At 39.6% G+C, this 13,909-nt stretch overlaps 1 protein-coding gene across 8 annotated transcripts in view; it reads right to left on the reverse strand.

The window, feature by feature from the left end:
- LOC133636326 (zinc finger protein 568-like) overlaps nt 1–13,909 on the reverse strand; it is a 448,159-nt gene that overhangs the window by 35,758 nt on the left and 398,492 nt on the right. For 6 of the 8 annotated variants that reach the window (XM_062030226.1, XM_062030232.1, XM_062030233.1 and 3 more), the window contains 2 exons: nt 10,356–10,709; nt 7,690–7,944 (listed from right to left, as the gene is read on the reverse strand). In XM_062030226.1, the coding sequence (XP_061886210.1) occupies nt 7,690–7,944; nt 10,356–10,709 (609 nt within the window). The remainder of the gene's footprint in view (nt 1–7,689; nt 7,945–10,355; nt 10,710–13,909) is intronic. The other 2 variants (XM_062030229.1, XM_062030227.1) reach the window with 2 other exon arrangements.

Below are 13,909 nucleotides of genomic sequence, written 5' to 3' on the forward strand. Positions count from 1 at the left end.
TGGAGTATATTGTGAATACATTGACAACAGGAAGTCAACTAAAGTTTTAGCAACTGTTATGTAAAAGAAAAGGGGTAGGATTAAATAAGCTCTGCTTCTTCCTACTCCTTTTCCAACATGTTGAATAGACAAACTGGAAAATGTGATGTATCATGTTGTATGCATGCATGTGTTATGTATCATGTTGTATGCATGCATGTATGATGTATCATGTTGTATGCATGCATGTGTGATGTATCATGTTGTATGCACGCATGTGTGATGTATCATGTTGTATGCATGCATGTGTGATGTATCATGTTGTATGCATGCATGTGTGATGTATCATGTTGTATGCATGCATGTGTGATGTATCATGTTGTATGCATGCATGTGTGATGTATCATGTTGTATGCATGCATGTGTGATGTATCATGTTGTATGCATGTGTAATGTATCATGTTGTATGCATGCATGTGTGATGTATCATGTTGTATGCATGCATGTGTGATGTATCATGTTGTATGCATGCATGTGTGATGTATCATGTTGTATGCATGCATGTGTGATGTATCATGTTGTATGCATGCATGTGTGATGTATCATGTTGTATGCATGTGTAATGTATCATGTTGTATGCATGCATGTGTGATGTATCATGTTGTATGCATGCATGTGTGATGTATCATGTTGTATGCATGCATGTGTGGTGCATCATGTTGTATGCATGCATGTGTGATGTATCATGTTGTATGCATGCATGTGTGATGTATCATGTTGTATGCATGCATGTGTGATGTATCATGTTGTATGCATGCATGTGTGATGCATCATGTTGTATGCATGCATGTGTGATGCATCATGTTGTATGCATGCATGTGTGATGTATCATGTTGTATGCATGCATGTGTGATGTATCATGTTGTATGCATGCATGTGTGATGTATCATGTTGTATGCTTGCATGTTCCAAATAAAGTCAAAGTCAAGTCAAGTCAAGTCAACTAACACTTGGTGGACATTCAAGCCACAAAATGCAAATGGAGTATTGTTGGTGTATTTTGGATGGTTATAGAGGACCTCCCATTGGCTCCATTGCAAGTGGACTTTTATTTACATTTATGAGTTAGAATTAGGGCTGGGTGATATATGGAATATACTGGATATATCGTGGGTTTGTCTCTGTGCGATATAGAAAATGACTATATGGTGATATTGGAGTATACGTTCTCCCACAGTTGCTTTTAGCTGCAGGCATTACACTACAGGCTCTTCTCACTCTTTCTTGTCTCTCCTTCTCACAGAGACATAAAACAAGCGCACCTTCTTACATACGTCACATACTGTCACGTGTGCAACGTCATACGCTCTCACGGAGCAGACAGGTAGCGGCATGGTAACGTTAGCTGTGGTGCTAGTGGTAATACGAGAGAAAGAAGGTGCCAATCTGGTAACAAATGAAGGAATAATTAATTCCCCAAAAAAACAGCAGGGGGTCCATCGTCTGGCGGTGGTTTGGCTTCAAGCGGGTAGATGGTGAACAAGTATGCGGCAAAAGCGTTGCTACAAAAAGTAGCAGCACTGCTAATATGTAGCATCATTTGAAAAGTCACCCGCTAGAGAATGAAGAGTGCTTGAAACTCTGCATGTCAACATCTCCGTTCAGTGCCACACCCACAAAATGCCCAAGCAACCATTTCCACATCAACACCGTATGAAACAAATAGTCAACAACAGAAGGAGATAACGTCCGCAGGAACCTACCACATAGTGAAGGACATACACTATTTGATGTCCTATTATGCAGCTCATTTTTATTTGACACTTATTGAAATATCTTGTGTGACATCATGCACAAAAGTGCACTTTATTTGTTTTAAACTATTGTAGTGGCGTTCTGTACAAAAAGTGCACTTTAATTTAGTGTTGTTTTGATATGTCATCTTAGTGACATCATGCACAAAAGTGCACTAATAGCTTGTTTTAAAATGTCTCTGACAATCTTGCACTTTCTGTTTGGAAATGACATGAATGTTTGTGCCACTGCTTAATAACTGTTTAATAAATACACTTTTGCTAAATTGACTTAGTTGTGATTTCCCTCTCTGCATGAAAGTTTAAAGGCCTACTGAAATGAATTTTTTTTATTTAAACGGGGATAGCAGATCTATTCTATGTGTCATACTTGATCATTTCGCGATATTGCCATATTTTTGCTGAAAGGATTTAGTATAGAACAACGACGATAAAGATTGCAACTTTTGGTATCTGATAAAAAAAAGGCTTGCACCTACCGGAAGTAGCGTGACGTAGTCAGTTGAACATATACGCAAAGTTCCCTATTGTTTACAACAGGGGTCACCAACCTTTTTGAAACCAAGGGCTACTTCTTGGGTACTGATTAATGCGAAGGGCTACCAGTTTGATACACACTTAAATAAATTGCCAGAAGTAGCCAATTTGCTCAATTTACCCTTAACTCTGTTATTATTAATAATTAATTATATTTATCTTTGTGGAAACACTGATCATCTTAATGATTTCTCACAATAAATATATATAGACACAGATACATATCAATATGCAACACTTTATTTTTATATTTTCTCTAAGTGCACATTTTTCAAATTGAACATTTTCAAATGATCACTTCTAAGACAGTCTTGTGAAATCACAATATCCCATTTTAACTAGCTAGCCACTAACATGTTTTAACAAATCATGAATTACTTTGCACCATGTTTGTACAAATAATAACTCATGTAAAATACAAAAGTGTAAACTCAAATTTTTAAATCATGTCACACTTTGAACTGGACACCAAATCTGTCATCTGTTTCTTTGTCAGTTAGTGGGAAGCCTGGCATTGCATGCTGTTAACTAGTGTGTTGTACTTTGGTGTGTAACTTGACACTGCAACTCTGAGTGAGTCTTGCAGATGTGCATCAGTGAGGCGTGTTCTGATGAAGTTCATGTCAGAAAAGGCTGATTCACAAAGATAAGATTTTTCCTCATTGTTTGCGGAACCTTCTTAATCTTTTGGACATATTTTCACAGCAATCTGGCCTTAAGCTTAATTATGATAAATGTAAAATGTTAAGGATCGGAAATCTAAAGGGAACGTCCTTTCGAATGGAATGCAAAGTGCCTGTTTTGTGGACAGATGGACCAGTTAACATACTTGGTGTTGTTGTCCCAGAAAATCTGGAAGATCTAGGCTCAGTAAATTATGATAATCGACTAAGAAAGCTGGACAAAATTATGCAATTATGGAAAAGGAAATCCCTAACCTTGTATGGTAAAATGTCTATTGCCAACTCGTTAATTATTCCTCAATTTATTTATTTGTTTTTGTCATTACCAGCTCCATCACAAAACTTTTTTAAGATTTATGAGCGGAGGGTCTTCGATTTTGTCTGGAAAGGCAAACCAGAAAAGATTAAAAGAAAGGTTTTGTACAAAGAGTATTAATATGGGGGCCTGAAACGTCTCAACCTTGAAGCTATGTGTCTGTCTTTAAAAGCATCAATTGTTCCAAAGATGTATTTAAACATTGAGTGGTACACAAATGTCCTGTTGGACAAAAAACATGTACTGTATCAAAAGAAATTGTATCCTTTTTTACAAGTGATCCCCTCCCAGAGAGTCTGCTGGGAAACATGGCGGGGTTCATAAAGGAAACAATCCACTCATAGTGGTGTTTTCAATTTTATGTGCCAGAAAAAAGAGACGATATTTTGCAGCAGTTAATATGGATGAACTCTAATATTGTAATAGATGGAAAGCCTTTCTTTTGGAAAAATATGTTTGAAAGAGGAATCATTTTTGTCAATGATATTATCAATGAGAATGGTAAAATTATGAAGTATGATGAATTTAGAGCTATGTATGGTGATGCTTGCTCAAGCTTTTCATTTTATCAACTAACTGGAGTAATTGGGAAAATATGGAAACAAACAATTAATTATGGAACTACTAAATTATTAGTTTGTAAACCTCTAATAAGAAATTCTAGTTGGCAAAAAGGAACTAAAATAAATATAAAAATATATAATTTTTATTTAATAAAGAAATCTTTGAAGGCTGCCTCATACAACACAAATGGAAAATGGGAGGACTTTTTTGACTGCCCGTTGCCATGGGATGCCATATTCAAACTAATCTATAAAACCACTATCGATGTGCAAAATCGTTATTTTCAAATTAAAATTATTTATAACTTCTTACCCACAGGGAAAATGTTAAAATTATGGAATATGACAGAGTCAGATGATTGCCGATTTTGTTGTCAGGAGACTGAATCCACCCTGCATTTGTTTTGGTATTGTCATATTGTGTCTTTGTTTTGGGTGGAAGTTGAAAAAATGTGTTTAAGGATTGGTTTGTTTATGAAGCTTAATGTGGTTTCTGTTATTTTAGGAGAGTTCATTGACAATCATGATTTAGTCAATTTAATTATAGTACTCGGTAAAATGTTTATTTTTAAGGCCAAAAACAGATTTTCACTTAGTATTACTTTCTTTAAAACATTTATTCAGTATTTTCTAACTTTAGAAAGTTACATGGTTGAAAACGATAATGATGCCAAAAAACATTTAAAAAAAGATGAGAAGTCCTCAAAGGCTTATTTTGAAAGTATAATTATGTTTATAGATTATATGATATCTGTTGTTGTGTTCCCTAATTTGAGTGACCTGGACATAATCTGGACTGTACATAAATGCTTATTTTGAAAATGTAATTTTGTTTATAAATTATATGCAATCTGTTGTGTTCCCTAATTTTTTTTCTGTGTACATGAATGAAGGTGTGTGTTGCTGAGTCCGACTTGGACATTATCTGGACTGGGCCTGGTTTAAATAACCCTTTAAACAAATCTAATTTCATTGACAACCTGGACTGTTGAAGATAAGGCCCTTTTTTAAAAAATAAAATAAAATAAGATAAATAAATAAAAAACATTTTCTTGGATAAAAAAGAAAGTAAAACAATATAAAAATAATTACATAAAAAATAGTAATTAATGAAAATGTTAGTGGACCAGCAGCCTATACAATCATGTGTGCTTCAGGGACTGTGTCCCTTGCAGATGTGTTGTCTATGTTGTGGGAACCAGAATATTGGTAGCAGAAAGAAATAACCCCTTTTGTGTGAGTGGGTGTGGATGAGTGTGCATGGGGGAGGTTGTTTGGGTTGATGCACTGATTGAAAGTGTATCTTGTGTTTTTTTATATGTAGATTAAATTAAAAAAATAAAAAATAAAAAAATAAAAAAATAAAAATACAATTAAAAAAAATTATTATTCTTTTTTTTTACAACAGGCCCGCGGGCGACTCATCTGGTCCTTACGGGCGACCTGGTGCCCGCGGGCACCGCGTTGGTGACCCCTGGTTTACAATGATGGCCGCATGAAGTGAGAGAGATTCGGACCGAGAAAGCGACAATTTCCCCATTAATTTGAGCGAGGATGAAAGATTTGTGGATGAGTAAAGTGCAAGTGAAGGACTAGTGGGGAGTTGAAGCTATTCAGATAGGGAAGATGCTGTGAGAGCCGGGTGGGACCTGATATTCAGCTGGGAATGACTACAACAGTAAATAAACACAAGACATATATATACTCTATTAGCCACAACACAACCAGGCTTATATTTAATATGCCACAAATTAATCCTGCATAAAAACACCTGCGTGTTTGTTATGCTAGCTCCTAGCTCCTCTGCTAGCTCCTAGCTCCATAGAACACGCCAATACAATTCAAACACCTGATCAACACACACAATCACTCAGCCCAAAAGACCGTTTACCTAACCCAAGGTTCATAAAGCTTATATATTTTTAAAAGTTACGTACGTGACGCGCACATACGGTCAAGTTATCGAATGTTTAGCAGCCAAGGCTGCATACTCACGGTACCTGATATTCAGCTGGGAATGACTACAACAGTAAATAAACACAAGACATATATATACTCTATTAGCCACAACACAACCAGGCTTATATTTAATATGCCACAAATTAATCCTGCATAATAACACCTGCGTGTTTGTTATGCTAGCTCCTAGCTCCTCTGCTAGCTCCTAGCTCCATAGAACACACCAATACAATTCAAACACCTGATCAACACACACAATCACTCAGCCCAAAAGACCGTTCACCTAACCCACGGTTCATAAAGCTTATATATTTTTAAAAAGTTACGTACGTGATGCGCACGTACGGTACGGTACGTGTTATGCTAGCTCTTAGCTCCTCTGCTAGCTCCTAGCTCCATAGAACACGCCAATACAATTCAAACACATGATCAACACACACAATCACTCAGCCCAAAAGACCGTTCACCTAACCCAAGGTTCATAAAGCTTATATATTTTAAAAAAGTTACGTACATACGCAAAAAAAAGCCAAAGCTGCATACTCACAGTAGCACGTCTGCGTCTTTGTCATCCAAATCAAAGTAATCCTGGTAAGAGTCTGTGTTGTCCCAGTTCTCTACAGGCGTCTGTGTATCCAAGTCAAATGTCCTCCTGGTTAGAGTCTCTGTTATCCGAGTTCTTCCATCTTGACTGCATCTTTCGGGAATGTAAACAAAGAAGCGCCGGCTGTGTACTGTTGTGGCTGACTACGTTCGAAAAATACGTCCATTTCGCACCGACAACTTTCTTCTTTGCTTGCTCAGCTTCCTTCTTCATAATGCAATGAACATGATTGAAACAGATTCACGAACACAGATGTCCAGAATACTGTGGAATTATGAAATGAAAACAGAGCTTTTTCGTATTGGCTTCAATGTGGAAGGCATACCCGTGTTCGCCGGGCTACGTCACGCGCATACGTCATCCTCAGAGGCGTTTCGAACCGGAAGTTTAGCGGCAAATTTAAAATGTCACTTTATAAGTTAACCCGGCCGTATTGGCATGTGTTATAATGTTAAGATTTCATCATTGATATATAAACTATCAGACTGCGTGGTCGGTAGTAGTGGGTTTCAGTAGGCCTTTAAAAGTAGCATATATTAATGCAGTATGAAGAAGAATGTTTTAATGTAGACACATAGAATCATCATACTGCTGTGATTATATGCATCAAGTGTTCATTCAAGGCTAAGGCAAAATATCCACATATATATGGTGTATCATGACATGGACTAAACATATCCACATATATATGGTGTATCGTGACATGGCCTAAACATATCCACATATATATGGTGTATCGTGACATGGACTAAACATATCCACATATATATGGTGTATCATGACATGGCCTAAACATATCCACATATATATGGTGTATCGTGACATGGCCTAAACATATCCACATATATATGGTGTATCGTGACATGGCCTAAACATATCCACATATATATGGTGTATCATGACATGGACTAAACATATCCACATATATATGGTGTATCGTGACATGGCCTAAACATATCCACATATTAATAAAAGGCCATATCGCCCAGCCCTAATTAGAATGTGATTTTTTTTTAATATGTATATCCACCATCATGTCTTTTATAATGATTGTGAACGATAGAAAAATTCCCCCAAAAGTGCAGTTCCCCTCTAAATTGCAATGATTAGATTTAAGACTTGAAGTGTATGAGCATGAAGTGATGAAGCCTACTTGGATGAGTCTTCTAAGACAAAGTGAACAGTCCAGTTGTGATGGATTGAATGCCCTGAGAATAAAATGATATGTGCTTACTTGGACTGTGATGAAGCTGTGAGGACTCACGTGCTTTGTCTTCATGCTCTTCAGTCTTCACAGAGACAACAGTCATGACATCATCCTCCTCCTGCCCTACAGGACATTCTCCCTCCTCTTCCTCTTTAAAATGGGGGGGCTGCGGATCCTCCTCGTCCCCTTTAAAATGTGAGGGCTGTGGATCCTCTAAAGTGAAACTGTCCCCCTGCAGATGAGGGAGACATTCTTCTTGGTGTCCAATCAGCTGATGGATGTCTACAGGACACAAACAAAACACATTTTAACTCCTATATGCTAAATATTAAATCGTACATGAAATATAGGGCTGTGGCTATTGAAAATGTTATTAATCAAGTGTTCTACTGGAAATGTTTACCGTATTTTCCGCACTATAAGCCGCACCTTCAATGAATGGCATATTTCAAAACGTTGTTTACCTATAAGCTGCCCCGTGTTATAAGCCGCACCTATGCTGCGCTAAAGGGAATGTCAAAAAGACAGTCAGATAGGTCAGTCAAACTTTAATAATATATTACAAACCAGCGTTCTAACAACTCTGTTCACTCCCAAAATGTAATGTGCAAATGTGCAATCACAAAAATAGTAACACTCAAAATAGTGCAGAGCAATAGCAACATCAATAACTCAACGTTGCTCGAACGTTAGTGTCACACAACACACAAAATAAACATTTAAAGCTCACTTTCTGAAGTTATTCCTCATCCACAAATCCCTCGAATTCTTCTTCTTCGGTGTGCTTCACTTGTTTTTTTACACCATCAGTGATGTGGACGCGCATGGAGTCGTAGATCAACAGGGACGGCTCGAGCTGCATGAAAAAAGTCACCCGGTCTCTTCTCTCATCTTTTCTTCATCCATCCATCCCTTCGAGGTAGCTTTTATGATGACGCCGGCTGGAAAGTTCTCTTTTGGCAAGGTCTTCCTTTTGAATATCACCATGGGTGGAAGTTTCTGGCCGTTAGCATGGCAAGCTAGAACCACAGTGAAGGACAACTTCTCATTCCTTGTGGTGCGAATATTCACCGTACGTGTTCCCGTTGTATCCACAGTGCGGTTCACAGGAATATCAAAAGTCAGTGGAACCTTGTACGCGTGTCTCTTAGTAGGAGACATTTTGTGGTCTTTACAGAAACACACAAATGAAATGAAACGTAATATCCGTGCGCTGCTTCTTCTTCTACGGGGGCGGGTGCTTACCTTGGCGGTTGCTTACCTTAGAAGAAGAAGCGCTTCCTCTTCTACGGGGAAAAAGGATGGCGGCTGTTTACCGTAGTTGCGAGACCTAAACTTTATTAAAAGGAATATTAATATTAATCCATATATAAGGCGCACCGGGTTATAAGCCGCACTGTCAGCTTTTGAGAACATTTGTGGTTTTTAGGTGCGGCTTATGGTGCGGAAAATACGATTAATCGAGTAACTGGATAAAACAATGTTGCTTGGTTGAAGACGAATTTAAGCGACTTTAAGACATTTCACTTAATAATGAACGGCCAATTGGTTTGAGATGGTATGAGATCAAGATGTCATCTTTAGATCAGGCTTTGTTTTTTCCACAATCACTGCCACATCCATCCATCCATCTTCAACCGCTTATCCGGAATAGGGTCGCGGGGACAACAGCTCCAGCAGAGACCCCCAGACTTCCCTCTCCAGAGCAACATTAGCGACTTCCTCCTGGGGAATCCCGAAGCGTTCCCAGGCTAGAGAGGAGATGTAATCCCCCCATCTGGTCCTTGGCCTGCCGCGGGGTCTCTTCCCAGTGGGACGTGCAACGAGGACCTCCCTAGGGAGCTCGTGAGGCATCCGCACGAGATGCCCGAACCACCTAAACTGGCTCCTTTCCAAGCGAAGGAGCAGCGGCTCTACTCCGAGTCTCTCTCGGGTGACTGAACTTCTCACCCTATCTCTAAGGGAGATGCCAGCCACCCTTCTGAGAAAACTCACTGCCACATTAAAAAGTTAAAGTACCAATGATTGTCACACACACACTAGGTGTGGCCAGATTATTCTCTGCATTTGACCCATCACCCTTAATCACCCCCCTGGGAGGTGAGGGGAGCAGTGAGCAGCAGCTGCGCCCGGGAATAATTTTTATGGTTATTTAACCCCCAATTCCAACCATTTATGCTGAGTGCCAAGCAGGGAGGTAATGAGTCCCATTTTTGGAAATTTTCCCTTCGAGTAAAATCTTTACCGCAGATTGAACATAAAAAAGGTTGTTCTCCAGTGTGTGTTCTCATGTGTCCTTTTAAACTTTGATTTCTTACAAAACTCTTACCACATTCTGAACATGAAAACGTTTTTCTCCAGTGTGTATTCTCTTGAGTATTTTCAAATTGTGCCTATGAGTATAATCTTTACTGCAGATTGAACATGAAAAAGGTTTTTCTCCAGTGTGTGTTCTCATGTGTCTTTGAAAGTTTTGTGACAGAGAGAACATGTGAAGTGAGTGTTGTCAGTGTGACATGTCTTATCATGTTTAGAGTGTTCATCATCAGTGTCAGGAGAGTGTGACGTTGTGTCCTCACTATCTGATAGTGGAGCTAAGATCTTGTCTGCTTGTGATCCTCCACAGTGGTCTCCATCAGCTTCTGTTGTCATGTGTTGTGTTGAGCTGCTGCTTCTCTTCTCCTCACTCTCACCTTTGACCTCATCATCTTCACTCTTCACAGGGACACCAGTCACTGGCATCTTGGTGACATCAACCCCCTCCAGTCCTTTAACATGCTCTCCCTGCTGACTGATGCTGTGTTCCTCCTCTTCCTCTTTAATGTGAGGGCTCAGTGGGTCCTCCTCTTCGTCCTTACCGTGAGGGGTCAGTGGATCCACCTCTTCCTCCTTAATGTGAGGGCTCAGTGGATCTTCCGCTTCCTCTTTAAAATGGGGTGTCAGTGGGTATTCCTCTTCCTTCTTAATGTGGGAGGACTGTGGCTCCTCCGTCCGCATCCTGAAGCTCCACTGCTGTTGCTCAGGGTGAAGATGTTCTTCACAGACGTCTGCAAGACAAACACACCATCTCTGCTCAGTCACACAATGCATTCAGTACTTTTACATGCACTTAGGAAAAACAAGTTATCGTATGAACTGTCTTGAAATCTCAGTGACGCACAAACACGCTGCTCTTTACAACATTATTCACAGGACAATAAAAACAAACCAGGACGACAGGACTTTTTACTATGGATAGACGATATGGTTTAAAATTGATTTTGCGGTATATTATTATTACTAATAGACCTGAACTTGGGGATGGGTCAAATGCAGAGGATAATTTCACCACACCTAGTGTGTGACTACCATTGGGACCTTAAAGGCCTACTGAAATGAATTTTTTTTATTTAAACGGGGATAGCAGATCTATTCTATGTGTCATACTTGATCATTTCGCGATATTGCCATATTTTTGCTGAAAGGATTTAGTATAGAACAACGACGATAAAGATTGCAACTTTTGGTATCTGATAAAAAAAAGGCTTGCACCTACCGGAAGTAGCGTGACGTAGTCAGTTGAACATATACGCAAAGTTCCCTATTGTTTACAATGATGGCCGCATGAAGTGAGAGAGATTCGGACCGAGAAAGCGACAATTTCCCCATTAATTTGAGCGAGGATGAAAGATTTGTGGATGAGTAAAGTGCAAGTGAAGGACTAGTGGGGAGTTGAAGCTATTCAGATAGGGAAGATGCTGTGAGAGCCGGGGGTGACCTGATATTCAGCTGGGAATGACTACAACAGTAAATAAACACAAGACATATATATACTCTATTAGCCACAACACAACCAGGCTTATATTTAATATGCCACAAATTAATCCTGCATAAAAACACCTGCGTGTTTGTTATGCTAGCTCCTAGCTCCTCTGCTAGCTCCTAGCTCCATAGAACACGCCAATACAATTCAAACACCTGATCAACACACACAATCACTCAGCCCAAAAGACCGTTTACCTAACCCAAGGTTCATAAAGCTTATATATTTTTAAAAAGTTACGTACGTGACGCGCACATACGGTCAAGTTATCGAATGTTTAGCAGCCAAGGCTGCATACTCACGGTACCTGATATTCAGCTGGGAATGACTACAACAGTAAATAAACACAAGACATATATATACTCTATTAGCCACAACACAACCAGGCTTATATTTAATATGCCACAAATTAATCCTGCATAATAACACCTGCGTGTTTGTTATGCTAGCTCCTAGCTCCTCTGCTAGCTCCTAGCTCCATAGAACACGCCAATACAATTCAAACACCCGATCAACACACACAATCACTCAGCCCAAAAGACCGTTCACCTAACCCAAGGTTCATAAAGCTTATGTATTTTTAAAAAGTTACGTACGTGACGCGCACTTACGGTACGGTACGTGTTATGCTAGCTCCTAGCTCCTCTGCTAGCTCCTAGCTCCATAGAACACGCCAATACAATTCAAACACATGATCAACACACACAATCACTCAGCCCAAAAGACCGTTCACCTAACCCAAGGTTCATAAAGCTTATGTATTTTTAAAAAGTTACGTACGTGACGCGCACTTACGGTACGGTACGTGTTATGCTAGCTCCTAGCTCCTCTGCTAGCTCCTAGCTCCATAGAACACGCCAATACAATTCAAACACATGATCAACACACACAATCACTCAGCCCAAAAGACCGTTCACCTAACCCAAGGTTCATAAAGCTTATATATTTTAAAAAAGTTACGTACATACGCAAAAAAAAGCCAAAGCTGCATACTCACAGTAGCACGTCTGCGTCTTTGTCATCCAAATCAAAGTAATCCTGGTAAGAGTCTGTGTTGTCCCAGTTCTCTACAGGCGTCTGTGTATCCAAATCAAAAGTCCTCCTGGTTAGAGTCTCTGTTATCCGAGTTCTTCCATCTTGACTGCATCTTTCGGGAATGTAAACAAAGAAGCGCCGGCTGTGTACTGTTGTGGCTGACTACGTTCGAAAAATACGTCCATTTCGCACCGACAACTTTCTTCTTTGCTTGCTTGGCTTCCTTCTCCATAATGCAATGAACATGATTGAAACAGATTCACGAACACAGATGTCCAGAATACTGTGGAATTATGAAATGAAAACAGAGCTTTTTCGTACCGGCTTCAATGTGGAAGGCATACCCGTGTTCGTCGGGCTACGTCACGCGCATACGTCATCCTCAGAGGCGTTTCGAACCGGAAGTTTAGCGGCAAATTTAAAATGTCACTTTATAAGTTAACCCGGCCGTATTGGCATGTGTTATAATGTTAAGATTTCATCATTGATATATAAACTATCAGACTGCGTGGTCGGTAGTAGTGGGTTTCAGTAGGCCTTTAACTTTAACTTACATAGGGACTGTAAAAGATTCCAAAAAGTGCAGTTCCCCTTGAAATGAGAAAATAGAATAACAAGATATCACGTGAAGTGAAGTGAATTATATTTATATGGCGCTTTTCTCCAGTGACTCAAAGCGCTTTACATAGTGAAACCCAATATCTAAGTTACATTTAAAGCAGTGTGGGTGGCACTGGGAGCAGGTGGGTAAAGTGTCTTGCCCAAGGACACAACGGCAGTGACTAGGATGGCAGAAGCTGAGATCGAACCTGGAACCCTCAAGTTGCTGGCACGGCCACTCTACCAACCGAGCTATACTGCCCCAAGTAACAAGAACATAATATTTTAATAATAAAATGCCTCAAAGCAAATGTGATGAATTCATCTTAATACTGTCCTTTTTCAGGCTTTCCCTTTTAAAGCGCAAAGTCCTCGCAGGGTCTTTTGTCCTAATGACTGTCTGGTTAAAGTGAGGAGACTATAATTTAGGGAAACTATTTATTTACAAATGAACTAGAATAAGTCACTCATCTTTAAGTTGGGATATAATTAAGATAATAAAGGATGAAGTGATTAATAAATGTTTAATATAGATTAGAATAGGCCGTGCAACTAATCATATGTCCTGAGTTCCAGTTGAAACTGGGTGCAAGTTCATGTCCACGCACATACACTCTTATCGCCCACATTCTTGCCACTGTTTACGTGGCTTCTTGGCCCAGGTCTGAAGGACAACACCAGATATGAAGTCAGAGTCCAGGGAGAAAAAAGCAGCAGAAGGAACCTTCCTGGTGTTACCTGACGGCACCACCACCAAGCTGCGACACCACTACAAAGGCTCCTCCATGCTCGTACCACCTGGCTTGGTAG

Source organism: Entelurus aequoreus, linkage group LG20 (assembly GCF_033978785.1).
Source record: "Entelurus aequoreus isolate RoL-2023_Sb linkage group LG20, RoL_Eaeq_v1.1, whole genome shotgun sequence".
Taxonomy (NCBI): Eukaryota; Metazoa; Chordata; class Actinopteri; order Syngnathiformes; family Syngnathidae; genus Entelurus; species Entelurus aequoreus.